General features: G+C 37.8%; 2 protein-coding genes across 5 annotated transcripts in view; one reads left to right on the top strand and one right to left on the bottom strand.

Annotated features, from left to right (window-relative positions):
- The window catches only part of DCLK2 (doublecortin like kinase 2), an 87,564-nt gene extending 84,660 nt beyond the window's left edge, over positions 1–2,904 (top strand). For 2 of the 4 annotated variants that reach the window (XR_011048362.1, XR_011048361.1), the window contains one exon: positions 1,493–1,578. Coding sequence is in view for 2 of the 4 variants with exons in the window: in XM_068402801.1 (XP_068258902.1) it covers positions 1,493–1,714 (222 nt within the window). In the remaining 2 variants the exon portion in view is untranslated. Of the gene's footprint in view, positions 1–1,492 lie in introns of all 4 variants that reach the window. The other 2 variants (XM_068402801.1, XM_068402800.1) reach the window with 1 other exon arrangement.
- Positions 2,905–10,516: 7,612 nt separating this feature from the next.
- Positions 10,517–24,117, bottom strand: part of LRBA (LPS responsive beige-like anchor protein) — a 432,022-nt gene continuing 418,421 nt past the window's right edge. The window contains 4 exon segments of the mRNA XM_068402600.1: positions 10,517–12,095; positions 14,414–14,565; positions 21,672–21,886; positions 23,110–23,211. Of these exon segments, the coding sequence (XP_068258701.1) occupies positions 12,005–12,095; positions 14,414–14,565; positions 21,672–21,886; positions 23,110–23,211 (560 nt within the window). The 3' untranslated portion in view covers positions 10,517–12,004.

The raw sequence follows: 24,117 nt of genomic DNA, 5'->3' as shown, positions 1-24,117 counted from the left end.
GTCCTCTATTATTTGAGAAATCTGAGCTACTAGTCCAGCTCTCTTTGCCAAGTCAGGTAAAAGAGAAATTTGAATTCAGGTACCCCATAATGAAATAAGCTTTCACTACCAAGCTCAGTTTGGAAAAAAAGAGGGTAAGTCCCTTATTTCTACTGTCCTTGATGACTTTGATGCAATAAACCACATCCAAAAAAAAATACATGCTAAATTTAAATTGTATGAGAAAATTATTTCAGTATTTAAAACTATATCTTTTAGTGAAGTGTATTACACAAACTCCACTAAGAATACATAGAAATTTTCACATTAGTAAAGTAAGTCCTCCTAAGCAATCAATCAAAAAAATTGCTAAAGAAAAGGCAGAGCACCTGATCGTACTTTACAATTAGCACATCCCAGCTCAAAATATTAATTCCACATAACAGTGTCATATAATGCTTACACATACATATGCAGGGGGTGCCACAAAGGTGGATTATTGTAGAAAGCCCAAGCTGTACGTGACCAGAGTAAGTGTACCTTGTACCATTCAACATAACTGAATAAACTACAAAGAACTTAATTAATCTGTATTAACTTAAATCTGTATTACCGCTGGTACTAGAAGATCTTCCACAAAGTAAATAGTTAAACCAACAAGTATATGGATTTATAATGATCAGTATCAGCCTTCAAACTGTGAAACAAGACCAATTACACTGTCCCTCCATGTCTTAGAAAGCAATTTTGACATGTATTTTTGACACAGCAACTACTAGATTTCCCTCTAGGTCACTTCAGACATTGCAGTATCCTTCAGAGGGTATGAAAGTTGTCGGCTTCAGCAGACACATCACGTACTCCAGATAATCCACCTACTGTACTACAGAGTTCTCATTTTTCATTCTAACCAGCTACTCTCTTCTCTAGTAAACTAATCTTTAAGTACAGTATCCAGAAATGATGCATTTGTGCCACTGTGTCAGCTTCATGAGAGGTCATTTGCCTACTCTCAACAACAAGCAGAAAAGTAGCCTCTTTAATATAGATAAAATCGTTAGGGTTTCATCTGTCATCTTCACGAACAGACACACTTCTGTACCATGTGGTTTGTTACAGAAAATGTATTACTAAGTTTTCACTAAGCATCACGTCTTGTGTCAGCAAAAACACAGGTACATAAATTTTGCTAATAACTATATGAAGAGTTCCTGCCATATTATAACCACTCATGTAATTTTTTTTTCCACATCAGACTTGCAAGACAAAATTTTAAACTCATACCACCCTGGCAAACATATGTCTGTAAGATAAGTTCTCCTCACTTTTTTCAAAGTCAGCACCACAAAATGCTACAATTAATTATATATAAGATTTCTAATGTTATTTCTCCTTTTTTTCTGGCTCTAATGCATGCACTTAATGTCTTGTAGATTGCTTTAACCCTTAAGACAGGGCTTTGATTTAACTGATTTCTTCATATTTTGCCTTGGGTTTTTTTGTTTGTTTTTAGAACACAGCTCTAGATAAAGAGAGTCAGATTTTCTGCAGCAAGCGCTGTCAGGACTCTGGTGGAGCCGGAATGGAGAAAAATTCTGCAATTACTGCTGCAGCTGATGGTCCTCATGTGGCTGGGTCCAAGACCCTCTTCCCTGCTGCTTCTGAGCCACTCAGATCCCCCACACTCCCTGCCTCAGTATCTCCTGAGTTTGCTGGGGATCAGCCTGGTGCGTAGGACTGATGAAACCACATCCAACTGAAGCTCCCCCCGCTCTCGCCCACAATTTCTCTTCATTTCACATGACTCTTTTCAGTTTGCGTGCACCCTCTCGTGGCGAGCCCAAGGCAGGCTCTGTCATGGGAGACTGATCTAATAGTGGGTGAGTGAACGTGCGTTTTGAGTGCTCTTTGCCCTTGTCTTGAGAACAGCAGTAGGGGAAAGATTCTGGCAACGTCAGATGATCTTTAAATTATCATCTGTGTTAGTTTAACTGCATTTCACACAGCCTTGGGGTCTAAATAGACTAACTTATGGTGCAGCTAACCATATTTTTATATGAGCGATGAGATGATGAACATTTACCTGGCCTCACCTCTACAAGCAGGCCCCGTTCTGTTCTTCTCATGAAGATCCTCAGAAAAGCGGGAGAGGAAGACAAGTGAAGAAAACATATTCACCTTCTATTCCGATGCCTCTATTTTTAGCCAAGTTTCTACTAAACTTGAAGAGGCAAATTTTCACAAAAAATTTTTTAGTGGACTAACTGTAAAATGCCATGAGACAAACATTGGAGATACAGGGAAGGATGGCTGGGTTTGCATCAAGTTTGTTATCTGACTTGCAGGCTGCAGGGTAGTGTTTAGATAATATGAATTTAAGTGACTTGGCATGTAAACAAGAGCACTGGACATTTATTTGTAACGAAGACTGGAATCAAGGAAGACTTTTTGTCCTAGCCATTTTCTATGCTAACCACAAGTGTTCCATCCACACCCTTCTCCAGGGTCAGACTACCTATTAGATAAAATAAAACTACTTTGGACCTGTGAACGGAAAGCCTGCTGCATGTTATCTAAGCTAGGATGAATGGAGCAGTTCCTAGTTCTAGGGTGAGCTGATAGAGGAGCTACTACAACTGGCTGCCATCCATAGCTGTCAGAGGTTTGTCAGTGCTATCCCCCTATTCACCTGGTGCAGGCACTGGAAACAAGGATTGGGGAACAGCTATCCTTACTCTGCAGTCACAAGATAGATGAGGTTTTCTCTTTACCATAATGCTTAGTTCAATATAGTACGTATTCAGCTTACTCTTTTCCTTTGCTCATTCTTACGAATTGGTCATAGTTCCTTTTCTTTCTTAGCTATACTTTCTACTAGAACTGTAAAAGAAAGACCTGCAATAAACTTTCTTCATTAAAAAAAAAGTCAATAATTTCTTTGAGAACTGTTATTTTGCCAATGAAAATATCATATTATTCTCTCTGTAGAGAGTGAACAGTTAAGTACCTACCAAAAAGATTTCATAAAATTCATCTGAGGGATTCCCATAACCTTTTAAAGTTCATTGACTCCTATGGAAGACATAGGTAATACATGACTGAATGTGAGTGTTTTACCTGTTGAAGAGGCAATTAAAGATCAACAAGTGCCAACTACTAACTTAAGGCCGTGGTACAGCTGAAAGATATACAGTATCTTGGCAAAAAAAGTGTTGTAAAGATATGAAAACACATTACATGCCTTAAACTATGATAAAAAGGTTGGGCTACAACCAGTCATTGTGAATTAACTTTGTTACAGGTTCACTGGAGTAAGTTCAAGATATTTGGAGAGTATGGGAATGGCCTTTGTATAAAATTATGTACATTTATATTTTGCTACAGTGCAAAAATATGAAGATAACACTCTAACCTCACTGAGAACAGCAACTAGCGAGAGTCCATTAGCTGGCTGTGTGTGCAGCTGGTAAATTCTGTAACAAGTCTTAGACTAAGCTAACGAGAGGATGCGTAATTTCAGCTGGAGTGGGCTCACCAGCCACCTGCAGCAAGGAAAGGGAGCCCCCAACAGAGAAGTCAGTGACAGGCTACTGCATTGGAGATTAGTAAAGAGGGAGCAGCAACCAAGTGATGAACGCTGGGTTGAGTTCTGTTTCTTTCTGAGAGGATGGATATTCAGCTGTGCAAGGCCTAGGTATTTATTTTAGGAAGAGGAAATTGTCATTGATTAGCAGAGATATCTAACAAGTTGTGTTCCACAAAACATCGTGCATATAAAAGGATGATAATTTGCCTGGTCAACAGCTGCCAGTTCTAAACTATCCCTTTGTCTCATGGAAGAAGAGAGTAAAAAGACATACACACCCTGAATTCATGTCCCTAAGTTCATGACTGATCAACATCTAAACATTCTTAGGCAAGTATTTTGATTCACAGAACAGAGGCAGCTGATAGACTATGCCGAAACACCTATTTAAAAATAGTGACAACAGGTGGAAAAGATGATCCTGTGGCCAACATAATCAGATAAAAACATGGGATAGCTGGGCAAGTTCTTAACTCCATGGATGACCTTAGGAAAGTTATATCATTACTCCATACTTCAATTTAATTTCACAGATGTTAAAGCTATGGGTGCATAGGTGGTATGTTTGTGCTGCTCAGGGTATCACAGTTTAACATAAAGACATGTTGGTTAACACTAAAACACTTAATGAAGGCTCAAAAGTATTACGTTTGGTTTGCTATCTATCTACTGCACTTTCACTTAATCCTTCTTTCTTTGTAGAACCATCAGTTGCTGGAAGAAGGCAAAAATAGAAAATAAATTGTAAAACAGAACTATGCTACCTGCTACAAAGGGAAAGAAACAGCTATAGAAACTGTAAACTCAAATTATACATTTGTCAAAGAGGACTGGCACATTTTTTGTTTCATAAAAGTAGTTGAAATTCATGTACCACTTTGATAGATATTGATTAAATGTCAGTTTTTTCAAGCACTCAACAGTGACAGCACAACTGCTACCATGCCTACATTTTAAAAAATGAATTATTAAAAAAAGTCTCTTTAAAAATCCCCAGTCTCTTTAGCTCCTTTGACCTGAGTAGTTGTTCATGTATCCCAATGGAGCCAATCCCTGCAGCTCTAAATTTGAAATCCCAGAACAGGATCCTCCCCTGCTGTAAATAAGCATAACACTAAGTTCACTGAGATTCCCATCAAAATTTACCCTTACAGACAATTACCCCATTCTTGGACTTATAAAATGAATTACAATAATTCTCAAAATACAGTAAGGTAGATGGTGTTTTCATCAAGTATTGCTCAGGCTTATAGCTAGTCATTATGAATATTTACGTAGGTCAGTAAATCTCAGTTTGGACTTTAGTAAGCAAAGATCTCTCGTTTTTTAGCTGCAGACATAGTTTCCCCCCCCATCTAAACTGAACACTTGAGAAAGAGAAGCTAGGAGGAAGTAATGACTAAAACTAACAGATTGCAGGGTAATTTTTCCTAAATTAAATAAATAATTATATCTTATATTTTTTACATTTTACTTTTAAAATATATAAATTAATTATATATGTAAGATACCAGAAATTTTTACCTACTTCTTACTCCGAATTTTCCCTTTCTTTCCTCCTGCATTTTATTTTTTTTTTTTTTAATAAAAAAAATAGTGTGAAGTTCAGTCTTTTAATTTAAGGAAGCAGGTCTTCTAAGACCTCATTAACCGCTCTCAAAAATAGAGGTTCTACAATTTAGGTAGGTGGTGAGAAGCCTACGGCAACAATGGTAGCTTCTGCAAGTAACATCCAATGCCATTTTTCTTGCTCTATGCATAGAGATCACACTAAGTGTATATGAAAGAGGTTGCCAAAATACACGATACAAGTGACCAGGCATCCTGCAGCAGATCCTAGACACTTCGTGTTACGTCTTGGAGGGCCCTGGTGATAGACGAGACACTCCAGCACCCGGGTGTACACCGAGGGGATGAGAAGCAAGATCCTGAATGTGATTTCCAACAGGGCACACCGCTTTGGCCTTTATGAGAGGTCTCTTGCTTTCCTAATCTACTTCAAATAAAAAAATGTTAGCTAGGAAGCAGTAACTCGTTATACCACTGCCTGTACGCTCACCAAAAAAGGGGTTCGAATTCCTATTCACAGAAATGATTTTTCATCATCTCGGGCTAAACCAATAAATTTATGCAGCAAGCAGGAAATTTTTATTTTAAAAGTCTCATTTAAGCCTGATTTTCATCTCTCTCTTCCCCCAGTAGTCACTGGTCTAATTATTACAGATTGAGCAAATAAATTTACTGAAATATTTATTCACTTTTATATAAATAAACTTATTTATCAATTATCTTTGTTTTTAACACTTTTAACATGGGAAATGATATTTTGCATTTACTCATTATTCCTCTCAAGCTACATTCAAACAGCAATCGGAAACCAACAGAAATGCACAAAGCCAGTAACCTATCCAAAATGCTGGTTAAGTAAAACTGATTTTTTTTAAAGATTAAAATAAAGCAAGAAAATGAAACACTCCTACTGCAATCGCTTTCAGTGTCTGATGCATACAAATAGGTATCTAGCTGAGCTTTTCTGTCAGCGGGATTTCTGTTTTGTTTTTAAACTAAATTAGCATTGTAAAAGAAATACCAGGGCAGGGACTGAAGCAGCAAGCTGCTGTGCAACCATTCACCAAGAGGTTTTTCCTCAGCTATTGCTTCTGTTCTTGATTTTGTTTCAAAAAGCATTTGAATTTTAAGTGCCTTTGTCATATTTGGAAACAGAAAGCCCAGAGTGAGAATCGTGTAAGATGCAGGTTTCAGAGAAGCACAAGTTCACCAAGAAGTACCAGCAACTATTCCCTTCTCCTCAAAATAATATTTGCCAATTAATATGAAATACTGAAGTTTAGAGTGTTTAAATGCCAAACGCTCGAAGTTTGAACACTTTGCTTGAAAAGACATCAGCTCTATTATTCAGAATGGTCAGATTTTGGTTTTGCAGCTCCCAGGGCTTGCTTGAAAAAGGATCCCTAGCTCACAGGATAAACAAGACAAAAAGCAAAATGCGTGAGCAGTCTGCAAAGTCATCCGTTACTGGCTGTATCCATTGCTGAATACGCCACGCTCTAAACACACAACTACACTCAGTCATGCTACAGCATTTTGCAGCTCAGAGCTCACAATACACAGTGAACAAAGCAACAGTGGGAACAAAAAAATTAGAATAACTTGAAGAAAATAGGAAATGATCGTATCTCTAACCTCATCCCTTTAGCAAATAGCAAGCACCACATTTTGAAAACCTTTTTGTCTATTCCCATGCAATACAGCATAATTTCCAAAGCGCACATCTACATGTCTTTAATTTGTTGACTATATGATGCAGTCCCAAGTACAAAGTTGTATGTAATTTCAGATTTTACTAAATACACAAATCTGTCTGGTTTCAAGACTGTGCTTTCTGGTATCTCAACTAATTTACAAGAAAGTAGTTGTATTTCCCATAATTTATAGAAAGTTGTGAAATATTTTACATACTCTTTATAATAATATGCTTCTTATTTAATAAGAAGTCTCAACTAAAAATAAACTATTTACAGATACAAGTTAGAATTTCTTCTTTCAAACTTTGTATGTTTTAATCAATTTTTTTCCTCATGAGACTGGCTGTATTTGAATTGCAGGGCTTTAGGTCAAATGTAGTAAAATTTCAGTAAATCTAAACAAAATCAGAAACTATTTCCTACAGTTTTTGATCCAGAGCTTTTAAAGAGCAGCTTTAAATTATGACGCATAAGCACAGACATGCACCATTAACTGTATTAGTTTACTGAGATCTTAGGTTGGTTCTGCGTAAAAGTAAACTTTTGAATTTCATGTAATGTTGTATCATGTGGAAAATCCAAGCGAGTGAGTCATCTCAAGCTTTACACAAATATCCTAACCCTATATGGGGAAAGGTCTCACTGCTTTAGAGCAGCACCCCCAGAATGGCCCATCTCTGGTTTTATTTAACTAGGATGCAGCCAGTTTCTCAAGAACAATATAGTCATCGTTTATTCCCTTTGAATTACTTCTAAGTATAAGAGAAAGACAAAACAAAACAGAGATGCTGTAATACAGCACACTTAAATCTCTGTGAATATGAAACACAGCACATAAAATGGAAAAGCTACAATCTAGATAATCACCATATCTAGGCCATTCTTATTCAATATATCTAACAGCAATTATGTCCTGACTAAAGTTGCAATAAAATTCATTGCCCATAGAAGTCCCAGTTTTTAATTTCCTTTTGCTACTAAAAGAAATGGAAACAATTTTTTGTTCCAGGACACCAGCTCTGTATGAAAAACATGGGTTGGGTTTTTGTTGCTGCTGTTCAGGTATGTGGAATAACTGAAGGAACCAATTGTTCCTTAAAAATCCCCAGCCTGATCCCACACATTAAAAGCACCACAGCAGAAAAGGTTCTCCATAATGTTTCTAAACAGAAATTGAATTTGCATATTTTTAGAATTACAATAAGAACCCCAAAATCATGCCACCTTCAGACAGTAGTTGTAAAAAACAGCTACCGTAGTAGTATAGTAGTATTAAGTGTACTATAGTAGTATTAACATATGCAAGTGTCTACAAGAAGGGCCAGAAGGAGGGTCCAGGCCTGTCAGTCTGACCTCGGTGCCGGGGAAGGTTATGGAACAGATCATCTTCAATGCCATCACGTGGCACATACAGGACAACCAGGCGATCAGGCCCAGTCAGCAGAGATTTGTGAAAGGCAGGTCCTGCTTGACTAACCTGATCTTTATGACAAGGTGACCGTGAGGAGACCAAGCTGAGGGAGCTGAGGTTGTTAAGCCTGAAGAAAAGGAGGCTGAGGGGAGACCTTATCGCTCTCTACAACTACCTGAAAGGAGGTTGTAGCGAGGTGGGGGTCGGTCTCTTTTCCCAAGTTACAAGTGACAGGACAAGAGGAAATGGCCTCAAGTTGCACCGGGGAGGTTTAAATTGGATATTAGGAGAAAATCCTTCACCAAAAGGGTTGTCAAACATTGGAACAGGCTGCCCAGAGAAGTGGCTGAGTCACCATCCCTGGAGGTATTTAAAAGACATGTAGACGTGGCACTTATGGACATGGTTTAGTGGTGGACTTGGTAGTGTTAGGTTTGCAGCTGGACTCGACAATCTTAATGGTCTTTTCCAACCTAAATGATTCTATGATTCTAAAGTCCCTCTTTCCTAGTAAATAACAACCTCCATCAACAGAACATCCACAGATACCAAGATAATACAGAGTTATCAGATTAGCTCTTTTGGACATTTATTCTGCTAAGTGCTAAACCAGCAGAGTGAGGATCTTTAGCAGAAACAAAGTGCTGCAGATACATGGAGGACTACCAAGAGTACATCAGGATCAGAAACAGTAATCAATACATAGGCTTTGCATAGGCACGCTTTCCAGGTGTAGAGGCTTTTTGATAACACACATCACAACACAGCCAAGAACTGAAGAAATATTCTCAAAAGTATTACGGCTTTCATTTACCTTTGTTGCAGTAACACCACAACATGAACTTCCTTCACAGAAACCACCACTCTGATCACACCATCATCTCTTGCCAGATCCTACAGCATTTATATCAGCAATTTTCACAAAACAGAAGGATTTCAAGCTACCTGTGCTAAGTGTTTCCCCACAAACCAAACTTGCAGCACTGCTGCTGACCAGCCTTGCTCTCAGCAGCAACAAACACTGCTTTCCAGAGCACCTGCCATAAACCAAAGCTAACACTATGTCTATTCAAACTTACCAGAGCAGAAGAAAGCCCAGACTTCACATAAAAAAATGCTGTTCATAAACGCTCCCTCTGAATTTTGAGGAAAGAGAGGACTTGGCTTCCTCTTTTCAGGACTATTCTGCAAATAACAGCTAGTTGAGGCCAGCTGCAGGTTAATGCCTGGCACCTGTTGATTAAAACAGATTTCAGGCAATCTATTTGACACAGGTGCTGCCCCAAATAGACTAACAACTACCCGAATAGTTAGAAATTTAACCCTTTTTTGCCATCTCATCACAAAGAGCATGATGTGGACTAGTTCAGCCAAAGCTGAGATCCCCAGTGCAAGCCTGGCCCCACCAAGGCGGTGCGTGAGGTACGTTTGTTTACCTGCAGAAGGAGGGGTATGGGCTACTCACCAAAGCCACTGGCAAAGCAGCCCAGAATGGGGGTGTCTTCATAGCCTTGCTCACGGAGCAGAAGGTGAAGGTGTCCTTTTCCACAGAAGGGCTCCAGCACTCCTAAATGTGCAAATCACCACGCTGCACCCGCTGCTGCTGCTTTCCCGAGGAGTACTTGACACCATCGCCCAGCTGCCCACCAGCAAGCACTGGCTGGATGCAACTCAGGGTGGCACATGCAGATACAGTCGTGCTTTCAGTTTGGGAAAGGGCCCTTTCTAAAACAAGCAATCTACTAAATCAACTCCCCATGAAATATTTTGGCTCTAAGATCATAAACTATTACCTCTATCAATAATGAAGTGTTTCCTAAGTCAGCAGGAGATCATAAAGAGAAGACTTTCAGGATTTCCATTTGGCAAAATACACTTTTGTTCGGGTTTTTTTCCCCCTCCACCTAGCCTAGGAAACCCACCCCTGGCTTGAGACTTTGAGCGCAAACTGCACTTCAAGAGCATACCAAATTCCCCTCAATATCTTCTGATACAAGGCTATGAATGTTGTTGAACTTAAAGGAGTGTGAAGTACAAGTTTTGCATAACGAATGTTACTGCTCAACACACTGGGCATGTACCACAGACATGAGGGCTATAGCCTTCGCTTAATCAGATCATCCTTCTGCTACACAAACCAGAAAAATGTAACTCTCCTGATACCACCATAACCACATCAGTATAAAAATGTAGAAAGCACAGAAAACTTAGCCACTGTTGCATAAACACCAAGAGTGCTTTAAATGCACAAGGCATAGCACCTATTTCCTCTATTGTGAATACACATTGAATCACAAGAACCTAGTACTCCACTGAAGTTCTCAATTACAAACGTCATTTTATTTAATTTCTTCACCCAAACTGAATTTTCTCATTCCAAATCTTTACTGAAAGATAGTAATTAAATGTTTAGAAAAAAACAGGAACTGCTCTAGTAGGCAGCTAGAGAAATTTATGTATCAATACAGATATGGAATGTAAATTTCAACTCATATAGATCACAACATACAAAGAAGATTTTTATGCAATACAGACTTACAAAACAATAACAGTTCTTTTCACAAATATTTTCACAGAGTTCTGCACAGCAATCTTGTAGAAAAGTAGGTTTGTGCAACACCAAAATAACTTATTGTTCCTTAGTATAAATTATTTTTCATTTCCTAAAAGAGGTAATTTAACATGGTTGGGCAGGATCTGACTGGATTTGGTGATAGCAAAATATAAAAGATATTGTTGCTATATGCAGAAAAGGAATATTGCAATGTGCTACAGTATTGCAGGGGCTGGTTCTGGGGGGAAAATAAAAGAAAGTCGCCTGCAAGTCGAGTGCTTCTGTTGTATAGGGGCTGTGCACCAGCAAGCACCGGCCTTTTTAGTGCTTTCACAGTCAACCAGCAGAAGCGTGCTTTGGTACTTGCACCCATTAAAAAATACCTGCCTCTGTGGGTTTCTAATTTCAGTTTAAAGTCTTCAAAATAGCCTTTCTGATTTCGAGGAACAATCCACATTTTGGTGTGCTTTGAAGGAGATGCCAGGTAGAAACTAGAAGGATTCACACTTGATGTAACACAAACTCCATTCCCAATTTCTCTCTCTTAACTGCACAAAACATACAACTAAAAAAAGAACTAATTGTCTAGGCCTAGAAACATGCTTGAATAGTAACATTGATGGAAATGATTTGCAAATTTAAAATTACATTAACCATAATTTAAATATTACCATTGATTCCCAGAAACTTCAGTGCTGATGTAGTACAATCATTTGGAAAAGTATGAGACAAAGTGTGGTACAGACAGCACAGATTAAAATTCCCCAAACATCGTAATTCGTTTCCATTACGTTAAAATCAAATATTCCTCAAGGTTATAGATAAAGCTTCAGATGGAAAATCCGTTTCTTCATAATATAGCTAGAAGGTGAGTTTTAACCATCTTTACTTTAGGTTTCTTTTACATACAGGGATCAAAATAGACTTCTCATTTATGACTAAAAATATAGATTTTTAACTACAGAACCCAGCAGCCAGTTTTCTGCTTCTTTGCCCTTCCCCCAAAAAAGTCAAGCAAGGTCTACAAAAATAGCAATTAACTTTAAAAAATAGGTCGCTTCTTCCAGCAAATTTAAGTTACATTCAGATGTAATATAGCTATTTATAAGGAACAACGTTGTGGCAAGACACCAAGGGAGGCGTGCTGTGTTCAGTTTCCTTCTGACAACAGCTGCCCACATCAGTGCTAATCTTGGTCTCTGTGGAGATCAGTATCTGGTTTGATACTCATGGTGCCAACGATTGAAATCATTGTAGAAAACCACTATGCTCCCAGATGCCATGCCAGTCATTATACACCTAAGGAAAGCACAAGACCATATTTGTTAGTGAACCACCTCACGTTCAGATGCATGAGTCAACACACTGAAGTGTTACATCAATATAGGCACAAGAACCTAAGGCAACAACCAACTTCCACTGAAGACAGCTGGAGCTGGGAGTGCTCCGCATACCAGAAAAGTCAGGCTTTAGGGTCTCCTGTCTTGGGCTTCCAAGGACTCCAGCAAGCTGGATGTGAATAAAGCTGCCATCTGCACCGCCTCTGACAGATTTATGGATCACAAAACATACAAACCACCATGCAACATGGTCGTTTGGTTGGCCTGAAGCTACAATTGAGAGTTAAGACAACAGAATTGTTTACCAGCATCGCTGTCCTGCAAGGCCACTTCAGATTTCCTGGGATTATTTCTTGGCTTGCTTGGTTGGTTTTTGGGAGGTATTGGGGTGGGATGAAGCCCTGGTGAAGCAGCAAAGTGAAGGAAGGCCAGGAGAAGAGTTCGTTTCAGTTTGCCTCTCCCATTTAAGCACATGATCTACATTGAAGGAATTGGATGTGGGCACAGGACTTCAGTTAGAAATGTTAGTGTTTGGGTTTGAAAGCAATCTGAAGGCTTTGATTGTTTTGGAAGTTCCTGAAAGCAATCACTGTGCTTTCCCACTGAGGCACTCTTTCTTTCTAAATTCCTTACCCTTGGCCTGCTACTACAGATCATTTAGATCTGTTTGGAAAGCCATGACCCTGACATAGCACACAATTACAAGAGTTTCTGTATCGTCTTTTCTACCGTCTCAAAGTTTTACAAAAATAAAAAGTATGAGGACGTATAAGACGTATTTGAGACAAAAGTCTCAAAATCAAAAAAAAGTTCAGAGTAAAAAGCTGTAATTTTTCCTTCAAAACAAAGACTAAATATGAGATAATCAAAACATTGCATTTTGATAGTATCACACCATTTCAAGAGCACCATTTTGATTGTTTTTGTATTACGTTAAAACGTCTTTTTACACACTGTCACTCAAACACATACATTCATGCGTACCAAATAAATCACTCTGAGTGATTACCTGTAATTACTGAGTAATTACTCAGTAAAATACCCTGAGTAAATCTCTTCTGAGTTTCTGTGTCTTCAAACCCGAAGTGAATAGGTTACTAACTTGAACACATGCATAAATCTATAGATGTCCATATTAAATTTCAGTTTATTGACATGGGAGGATTATGTTGACATGCCATTAATTACTGTTTAAAGATTCTCTAAATGCAAAATTTTATACATTTCAGAGGTCTAAAATTCAACAGCTGTAACTCCAGCTTTTGAAATAGTTTTCACAGCAGGGGCTTTTTAATGAAAAACTCTCTTCCAAAATGCCTATAACCTCTAATTATGCTTAACAAGAAGTTGTTGAATGTTTGATTGAAGTCCACAGATTTTGCTGGCTGGGATTTTTTTAAGTTCATTTTATCTAAGTTTTAAAAATGTAGTCCAGGTAAAAGTGTTAAAACATTCAGTATGGACTTCAGTAAGTGGCAGGTAGAGAGTCTCAGCACTATGCTTTACTGCACAACGTAGACACACCTAAGGGATTTAGGAGCCAAATCTGCTTGAAAAGTACACAGGAACTCCACTAAGCAAATACACCAAAGCAAACAAAATTCTAGCCTGCAAGCTAAAAGTGTACAAATGAAATGGTAAACAACCATCTTATAAACAAACAATACTTTTATTATAAAAACACTGAAGGACTTTTAATTACAGCTGCATTGGAAAGTGTAATCTAAAAATGCAGCAAAAATATTAACTGATTGCCTTCAGTAGAAGGAATCTTCAAGGAGGGTCATGCTTTCTGTGGATAAAGTAACTTTTCTAGAAATGAAAATATTTGCTTTAGCAAAATATGGATGTGTGGAGGGAATCTTATTGTGCAACTATTCTAACTGTTCCATTTTTTAACATAAAGCTCTGGAATTAGGCATGTGATTTGTATCGTAAGTGAAAGAAGAAACATGAAAAGCACATATGTAACCTTTCACCTCCATGTGACCCACACTGTACATTGGCACAGGCCAATAACTCAACCTATCTTGAAAGCCTGCCAAAGTAAGATTTCTTGAATCTCTCTCCATTCCCCCGAGAACTGAAATCCTGAAAAAGATTATCTGCCCTAAATATGACATGTTAGAAAGAAACTTATGCAAGCACAGAATTCTCAATATAATCACCAGGATGTGTAATCCACAGAAAATCAAAATCAGAAGAAAAACAAAAATGCAATTTAATTGTCAGTATGTATTTTCTGAAATTCTTGTGAAGACCAGACTTTGCTCTAACCTTTGGTCATATGACAGGGCCATGGATCGGATTCCAGCATCACACCCTGGGTAAGCAAAAAGTTGCTTGAGGTCCCACATCTGCCATACCATGACAACTCCATTGTCTCCACCTGTAAGCAGATACTGTCCATCTCGACTCAGTTGAATTGCCTAAGGGGAAATCACATGGATATTTATCAGATAAATATGTGTTGCTCTTACTCCCCCTCTTTTACATTCATAAAAAGGCGCATATTGACAGCTGAATGTCTAGGGAGACTTGATATCAATACAAGCTTTTGGGAAACAACGTTGTTGTTATGTTATTCTACACAGCAATAGAATCAATGTTATTATGCACAAATCTCTCTAATACATTAAATGTCACTAGTTAAGTTTTACCTCACCTGTGATTTATTCCCTATTCCACAGATCTAATATGAGGTCAGCTAAAGAAATTTACTCTTCTAATTAGCTAGATTTACAAGATCCAGCAGCACTGGCATTACAATATAGTACCTGACATTCCCCCAAGGGTCTTTAATACTAGCCTAGCAGAAGCTATCCTTTTCTCTCTGGCAAAAGGCTGAATGATAGAGGGAACTGAAATGTTATACAAATTACTAGAATTAATTTAGACCAGCATTTTTAGATTCCTGTTCTGGATTAAGAAGATAATCATCCACCCCTCTTAACAGAGACTGTGTTTCCTTTCATCATCTATCCTGAAACGGCTTGTGACAAATTCAGTGGCTTATACCCTGATTGCACATGCATCGTGGGGACTGATGGCAAATCTAATTTGAAATCTTTATTTGGGATCCAGATCATGGAGAAAGATGGGATATCATTGGTTTTCACAGAGAAGACTTCTTGAAATCAGAGTCTTCAATCTATTTTGATATTTCTTGTGTGCTGTTGGAAAAATCATGATACATACTGACTACCTGAAAGAACAGCAACTTTCCTCAGTTACCTGATGGCTATACCAGATGATACCATCAGATATTACGATGACTGGAAGCATGAGAAATATTTCTTAGTGACAGATTTTGCCAGTTTAAATAAGCCAAAATGTGGTTTAAAAGAACTGAACTTGGAATAGTATTAAAATAAGTGATACCCTATGGGGTCAGACAGACCATGATCCATCTATCCCAGTGTTGTATCACCAACAGCGGCAGCAGGAGATGCTGTGAGGCTGGTCACTCCACAGTCCTTTCCCCTTGTGCTCTCCAGCACCCACAATCACTGGATTAGGAATATCAGAAAGTGTATCTCTGTCCATTCCCTTTAGTATCTATTTATGCACATGCTGCCTATGAATTTTCTTAATCTGTTTTTGAGCCAGGCTTCCTTCTGAAAGGAAGACCCTGTCCTACTGCCATGTAGGAAAGAAACTTAAGCAGTAGAGGATACCAGGCCCTGATTTTATAGCCTCATCCTCCAACTATCTGGGAAAACTGAAGGGTTTTCCAAAAAAAAAACAAAACCAAAAAGTTGAAGGAATTCTGTCATGTGGAATGACATCAGCATGAGCTACCAGTAAGATCAAGACTCTTAAAACTACAGTTTGGGCCATTATTAATAAGTCCTGTAAGCCCAACCCTTTTCTACACTCTCCTTCTGTTTCCAGATGCCTCTTCTCAGTTCTCTTTCTGACTTTTGCTCCCCAGCTTGACTTCTATTTTTTCCCTTCTCTGCTCTCTGATTTTATTTTTGTACGCAATAATCGGCACAGCAGCAGCCTATCATCCTCTTCATTCGTGCACATGGAAGGGTGAGAAACAACTTTGCAAGTTGTTTGTTGGACGATTTGCTGCTGTCAAAAGGAAAATAATGAATTTTGCTACTATGAAGCACTATTATCTAGTATTAAACTCCAGATCCTACCTAATCTTTCACTCCACTGCTCCTACTTCCAGTTCCTATTTTTCCTTCACTCCTTTCTGCCTCTTCTTGTCTTCTCACAGTCTCTGACAAGTTTCTGCATTCCTATATCTACTTCTCTGTTCCTGTTGCTCTTGCAAACATCTCTTTCATTCTATCCTTGGTTCTATCCCCGATTCTGCTCTTCTTTGTCCTCTGTTTCCCCATCAGTCCTTCCCCTTCCTTTCCAGGATCACCTCATCACATTTCTTGCCATGGCATTTTTGTGCATCTCACTGTAGGGCATGATAGGTTGCAGGAGAAAACTCTGCATCCCTGGGCTACACATGTTTAGTACAGAATGTAGATGCTAAGCATTACACACCGAATGAATTTAACCTGAGATTTGTGAATCACCTAAATTTGGGCAGCTTTTCAACAAAATACACATTCTTCACAGAGGGACTAATTCATGATAAATTTCAACTCCCTGACCCAAGGCAAAGAGCCACAAAACTTTTCAATAGAACAATGTAAGAATGGAGGATATTCAGAGCAATGGCTTTTAAATTACACACACACACATTCTACAAATAGACTGATCCACTTTAACTAAAACATTGTCACTGGAAGGCAAGGAAATTGCGTCAAGATGATAGTCTACAAGCAAAATTCCAGCTCGAAGATTTAAATTTAGGCAACAGTAGAAAGAACTGAAGACTGGATCTTGCAAACATATCTCTCCCTGCTGAAGCCTGCAAGTATTTTGGCACTTGCAGTCTCTGCTGCTACAGTTTTTCGATATGCAAAACTTGTAACATACTGTGATTTTAAATTCCTCAGGAAAAGGAAGTTGTTCGTTTTTTTAATATACAGAATTTATAGCGTGTGCACCACAAAAATGAGAGAAACTAAAACACAAAAATGTTACATTCATGCAATGTTAAAGTGTTTATACAGACTGCTGACAAGCCTAGAAACCAAAATATACAGTCTACATAAGATACTGCTTTGTGAACACCAATAATTGAAGTCAGACATATTGCACATCTGTATTTTTTGTATTGCTGTACTCTATTACTATGATGCCAAATATATCATTCAAGAATTATATGATGTGCAACACTTGCATTAAGATAGAGTTTCTGTGTTATAAATTTTGAATGTTTACTGCAAGAACTCCCAAGTAATCAGAATGAATCACATTGCTAAAATTTTATTTAAGACAATAACTTTAAAATTAATGTAACTGAAATACAAACATATACTGTAAACAAAATATTATAACACTGAAAATTTTTTGAATTAAGATGACAATACATACATGTAAATTTAGAAACAATAAAGCAGAATATGTGGAGTTCTTTTCCAACCATATCTAAGTAAGGAAAATTGAATACTAACCAAGGTTAGAGTTGAGTATTCTGAGCTGAAGCTTCTCCTCCCAAAAAACAAATGTTCCAACCATAAATTGCTTCTGTGATTGTTTCTACCAGCCTATAAAAATATGCTAAGCACCTCCCAAAGCACAGCCCCAAGGAGCTTGAAAACTCATTTAGAGACCCCTCTTAGAAGAGTATAGTAACTCAGTAAGAAAGGGGTAGAAAACAAACTGAGATCAGACTGTGAAAATTACCTAGAACTCACATGCACTGAGTAGATGATCATGAGATCTAACATCCCACACACAATTATTAAAAAGATTATTCATTAGAAGCAAAAATCGGTATGGGGTGGTTTTCTTCTCTATAGCAATGGCAGTCTCCTAAGGGTATTTTCAAATTGCAATGAAGACCGTGACAAATAATTATTTGCTACACTTATAAAATTCAGCTGATGAAAATCCATTAACCTTATGGTCATGGTTCACTTGAATTTCATACTTCAGGCTTTTACTGAAGAAATGCTATATTAAAAGGCAAATTAAAGCCATTAATCTTTTAACTCTTCCACTACCTGCAAAATGCAGTGGGTTTTGTGATCTTTTGATTAAATAAAGTATAGGCTTTGAACCCTTACTAATACCTATGCAATTTTACTAAGTCACTGGCTTGTCATGAAGACAAGATGCTGATTTATTTATTTTTCTTGCTTATTAATAAATTTCTCAGCCACCTGCCTATATATATATATATATATATATATGAATGAAGGAATGAATGGAAGAAAAAGGTCACCCTGTCAACATTTCAGTTTCATGACATGCCCTTCAAGATTTAACAAACGAAAGGATGCTTTTACTCCCAAGTACTCCAACTGGTATAGAAGACGACATGAATCAATTTTACTGTTCTGCTTTTCCCCAGTGTAGTTTATCTACAATTCTGCTAGGTATGAAACTGAAACAACTCTGCAACTAATCTTTCTTACAACACGAGCTTCAGACTCTCAAATAATCCCCAAAGCGCACAATTTCAGCAACGTTCTAAAAGCTGCATTTCTGACTTGTATTTCCTTGGAAAGTCTCAAAACTTTGCACAAATCCCTTTTAACATCTCAGATTTTTGAAAGGCAGGGCTTTGTAAAAAGGCAGAGCTGACACTGTGACAGCCCTGGCTTACAGCAGCAGGAGGCTTGCGGGCACTTCCACATTTCAAAACAGACTCAAGGAAAGGAAAATAAATTGGTTCCTCTGGGTGAAACAGCATACAGTCTTTGTTTAGGGTAAAATAACTTTACTTCTCAGAACAAGCAGGCTATTTAGAGTTAAGTTATTCATTAAGATATCTAAACATTACATGGTAGATGTACTGCGATATGCCTAAGCTCCACTGAGCAATACAGTATTTAAAACAAAAACAGGTGGAAGGCATTGATTAGACTTTGAATTTCCCCAGAGTGCCTGAAATTTTTCTAGCAGTTTTCTAGCACAAGAATACAAGAAAGAAAATCAGAATGTTGTTCCAAACATCACTATCGAAAACTGCTAGTTTTGTCAATGACCTTCTGAAATACTGGTCCATAATGACATAGAAAAATAGAAACTAGAATTTTACATTACAGATTCAACACTTATGACCTTTTCCTTCCCTTTTCTATCCTTCTCGAGCAAAAAACAATGAGAAGTGTTTGTCAGCACAGCCCATGGGTAGGTACTATTCATTTTAAATGCCCCTACTTTAATCATGCAGTTGCCACTTGCCTTCTAACGTGATATAGTGCAGAAGCACTGGGAAAGACGCTGTAGGTTGTTTAAGCGTAAAGCCCAGCTGGGACCACTGGGAGAGAAAGAAAACAAAATAAAACAAAATAAAACCCAAACCCCTGTACATATGTAATTCTGGCCCACAGAGAGCGGAACTTCCATTGCCTCTAGCAACATTCCTAAAGCTGTGGGTACTGACTGAAACACTACAGAAATTGTTTTAGCCGGCAAGGGATTTCTAGATATTTTACAGATTTGCTGGCCTAGCTGACAACATAATCACAACTGAAAGTGACAGATTATCAACATTATTATTGTAAAAGGAGAAAACACGGTGATATGTACTTGCTTTATGGAAAGAACTGGGATGAAGGGTAGGCTGAAAATCTCACAAGCATTTCTACAAGGACAGCCAAAGGTGCAATTTCAGAGAACTGAAGAAAGATTAAAAATTGAAGCAAGAATCTACATTAATTTGGAAAAATGGCTTGGGACAGAAATATACACATTCCTACTACATTTCCCCAGCCTCAAATCCACACTTGTGGCTGCCACAGCATCCAAAGATCAAATGCCCTCCCACCCCTGCAGACAGCACTCTCACTATGGAAAAGAGTTATTTCTGCATATTCCATCATCAAAGTAGCTGACATTTTGAAAACACAGGGATGCTGGATTAACAGAGTATAGTACATGACAGAGTTTTAGAAGGGTTTAAGTGGAATACACTGAACTACACTGGAGACTTCGGTGGTAATGGAGCATTCACTGTTCCATGTAAGTTATCAAATGGAAATAATGATAATCAAAATTCTTTCAAATATATTGACACATTCTTCCATCTTAAGAACTACTATGAACAGAGTCAAGAGAAGAACAAGTGCAAATTTAAAAATGCTCACAATTTTGCACAACATTTGAAAGAAGGTCAGTAATTCTGTAAAATGAACATGAGGGCAAAGAGGCATTTTCTTCCTGAAACACCTAAACCAAATAAAGGAAAAAACTTTTGAGAGTTTTCAACTCAAGAGAACTTTGGAAATCCCAGCAGCTGAGTTGCTGGCCTCTTCCAGCTGAAAGTCAGCTTGGAGGTGTAGCACTGCTATATGCTTACAACAACAAAAGTCTCCTCTTGCTGATGTTAAATAGTTAAACAGTTTTTATATAGGAAACACTCTACTGTGAGGATGATCGAGCACTTGCAAAGGTTGCCCAGAGAGGCTGTAGAATCTCCATCCTTGGAGATATTCAAAAGACATCTGGACGTGGTCCTGGGCAACTGGCTCTAGATGGCCCTACTTGAGCAGGGGGGCTGGACCAGGTGATCTTCAGAGGTCCCTTCCAACCTCAACCATTCTGTGATTCTGTGCCTTTCAGACCACGACAACTGGCATAGAGACCATAACTTGATAATTCAGGTGGCCTGAGCACTGAACCCAGCAGTATGATCTTGCTTCATGTTTCTGCTGCATTCTGTACCTTTCTAGCAGATTTGGTAATGCTTGTTCATTTTTTTTTTCTCCTTTCTTTCACATTCAAGGAAAAAGTGGGAATATTTTTAATTCAAGGAAGGTATTCTTTTGACATTTCTGCTTCACTGCAGTATAGCTGGCAGACTCTGCTCTGCTTCATAGGTACTATTTCATAGGAACTGTCAAAAGACCTGCATTTTGTATTATAAAATAATTTCCATAAAACCGTAAGCTTAAAATGCCTCCTGCATAGTTTTGGACTTGTTCCATGTCTCTTGCAGCTAAAGATGTGGAACCTAGCTGCCTGCTCAGCAAATGCCAAAGGGCTAAAGAGTTGAAATATAGAGACATGCCTGTAAACTTCCTGAAGCTCAGCACAACACATGCTATCTCAAGCTAAGATGAAGGAACGTAGACAGAGATGCCAAAAAAGGGAAAGCCAACATCCAAAATATCATGTCCAACGACCTCCTGCCTTCAGACTCAAAAGTAAAGAAGTAGCCTGTTTCTCCTGGTCAGCAATTAGTAATATTTGTATTCTTCAGTTCAAGGAAATGCCTACAAGGTATTCCTTAACTATATGAACAGAGTTATTTTAAAATTAAAAACTAATAGTACTTAGGAGTATATGGTCCCCTTAACTCCAATTTTTTCAGAATGCTGCTATTATGGTCTAGTATCATATATTTCTATGGCCTGGCTATAGAAAGAGTCTCCACACAACTCCAACATCAATAGCTTTTCCTGATACTGGAACTGACAGTCCTCAGCACACATTTGAGTACACTCACCTTTATCTTGTCATCTGTTTCCATAGTGGCTTGAAGTCTCCCATTCACGCTGAATACACAGAAGAGGCCGTTTTCATAATATATGACACAGTGGCCTTCTCTTGAAGCTTGAATAAGTTTTGGTCTCAGGCGGTTTTCAGGACTTTCTAATGTTTCAGGACCTTCTAATGTCCTCAGTAGATCTCCATTCATAGAATGTATGAGACACGGTCCTTCTAATGCGACAGAATAAAATCTCTAGTTATTGATTTACACGCTCATTTAAAGACATCATATATCAAATAATAAGTAATGACTTCTACTTAGGTAATTAATATTATAATACATTGTAATGATTTTTTACCATGTTTAAGTGGATAGCCTATGACGTTAAGGGTGCCAGAGAGTAAAATGAACAGCTTATCCCATAAAGGCTTTGTATTAAGGTATTTTAGAGCACCTTTCAAAACTAGTTAGAGACCTAAAAGATTTTCTTTTGTAGATTTTATTTTAAAACTGGTAGTAGTTAATTTTGAGAGCACAAAAATAAATGTACTGAATCCTAAAATGAGATTTTCAAAATACGAAGACACACAGAGTTAAGTGTAATGAATTTACATACGTAGGTACTTGAAAGTGTATATTCTCATATTAAGATTTTAACCCATACATGATTCACTAAATATTTGCTTTTTAATATATTTGGACAAATACCTGATTTGCATGTAAGCCACAAGTGTTCACATGCATAAAACAGGAACGCACACAGGTGCAATATGGTGAGTACACCCAACTTTGAAAGTGTCTCAAAGCAGGTACTTTCGAAACACTAAAGCAGGAAGATCCTAACTCTAAGAAATTTCCAGTTTAAAAATAATTGTGGACCAGCAAATAGAAAAATGATAAACAATATCCATGGAATCCACATCACTCTTTATAATTTGCCTGCCAAAAGTAGGTCTTTGAGAACACAAATGCGGCATACTACAGGCTTTGTAGCTAAACTCAAAGAGCCTGAACAGAACTACTATACATTTTAGTTGGTATTTTATATATACCCTTTATCAACAAACAAGACAGCCATTCTCTTCTCCTGAAACTAATTTTTGCTTCCCTTTCTGAGAAGTTATCCATAACAAACATTCTTCATCATCCTGGCAGTCAAGAGCTGTATCCAACTGTATGCTATATGCAATTACACACGGGATAAACAAACAAACAAAAAATTTTAATCAATAGACTATAATAGGGAAACTGATGTGGTTGCCTTTTCTTGTAAAGGTCTGAATAATCCTCTCTTAACGTGTTTAAAAAGAGGTTTCAAATTCCATAGCAACTAAAAAAAGGTTAGAAATAAAACCACCATAAAGTTAATAAATTCTGCCACCTGAGACTATATTCCTTTTTGCATTAGGATTATAGCTGCCTGAACAGAAAGAAATGACAACAGCTACCTTACCTTTTGAACCACTTATTACCAGGCCAAGTTCAGCGCAAATGGTAGCACAGGTGATCTCATAGTCATGTCCTGTCAAAATAGCTCGAGGAGTTGCAAAATCACCTTCAATGAAAAAACAATAAAAGCAATCTTTGGTTACAATCTATTTCTAAAATCACTGCTTTCAATCACTGAAGCGTCTTCAGTTTCCTTGCTCTTTGAGTTCATGTCCCTTACAAATCACTTCTATGCTACTGTTTGCATATGGTTGTTCTGTACTCCTATCTATATAGTACAGCAGCAGTACACTATAGGAATTCAGCCTGCACGTTTACTAACGCAAGTTAATATAAGAGTCAGGTGTGCAGTAAAATCAAACAGAAGTTGGAGCACACAGATTTGCGTTTTCCCCTCCCCCCATCTCCCCCTCTACTTTTTTTTTTTGGTGGAGGAAGAGATCTAAGTCAATTACTGCCTTTTCCCATAACAGGCATAAATAAGTGCAAGTGTCACTATGACAGGTACTGAGAGGAGACACGGTGCCCAAAGATGAAGTAAAACATCCACTGACTGATTTTATTTTAACTTAGTAACAGTGTTGAAACCTCAGCCTGATGTCCAGTTCCTTGTAAGATGTGGAGCTTGGACCATAATTACTATGAATTTCAGATGAGTTTGCAAAATCCTAACACCCAAACCCAACATTAATTATCACTGCTCCTATTAGACATTTCCCTGCAACAAGAACAAATAAAACTATTTTTTTGAGATTCTCTTTGTAATCAAACACATATAGATACCATAAAGAAAAAGAAATTATACAACTGGCACATTTAAAGGAAAAAAAATTATTCTCCAGGACAAGACACAGAAAGGGTAAGCAAATGCTATAAAGATCTTTAAATAGTTTTATAACTTCACTCACAGGTCATTTTCTTTTCAAGAGTGCTAGCATTTAATGGAAATCACAATCTTATTTTTGTATTATCATATAATTAGTTCATTCATAGCATTTTATGAAGCATTTAA

This window comes from Nyctibius grandis, chromosome 6 (genome assembly GCF_013368605.1).
Source record: "Nyctibius grandis isolate bNycGra1 chromosome 6, bNycGra1.pri, whole genome shotgun sequence".
In the NCBI taxonomy this organism is placed as follows: Eukaryota; Metazoa; Chordata; class Aves; order Nyctibiiformes; family Nyctibiidae; genus Nyctibius; species Nyctibius grandis.
Note: the sequence above shows the minus strand (reverse complement) of the source record. Positions and strands in the feature narration are given on the sequence as shown.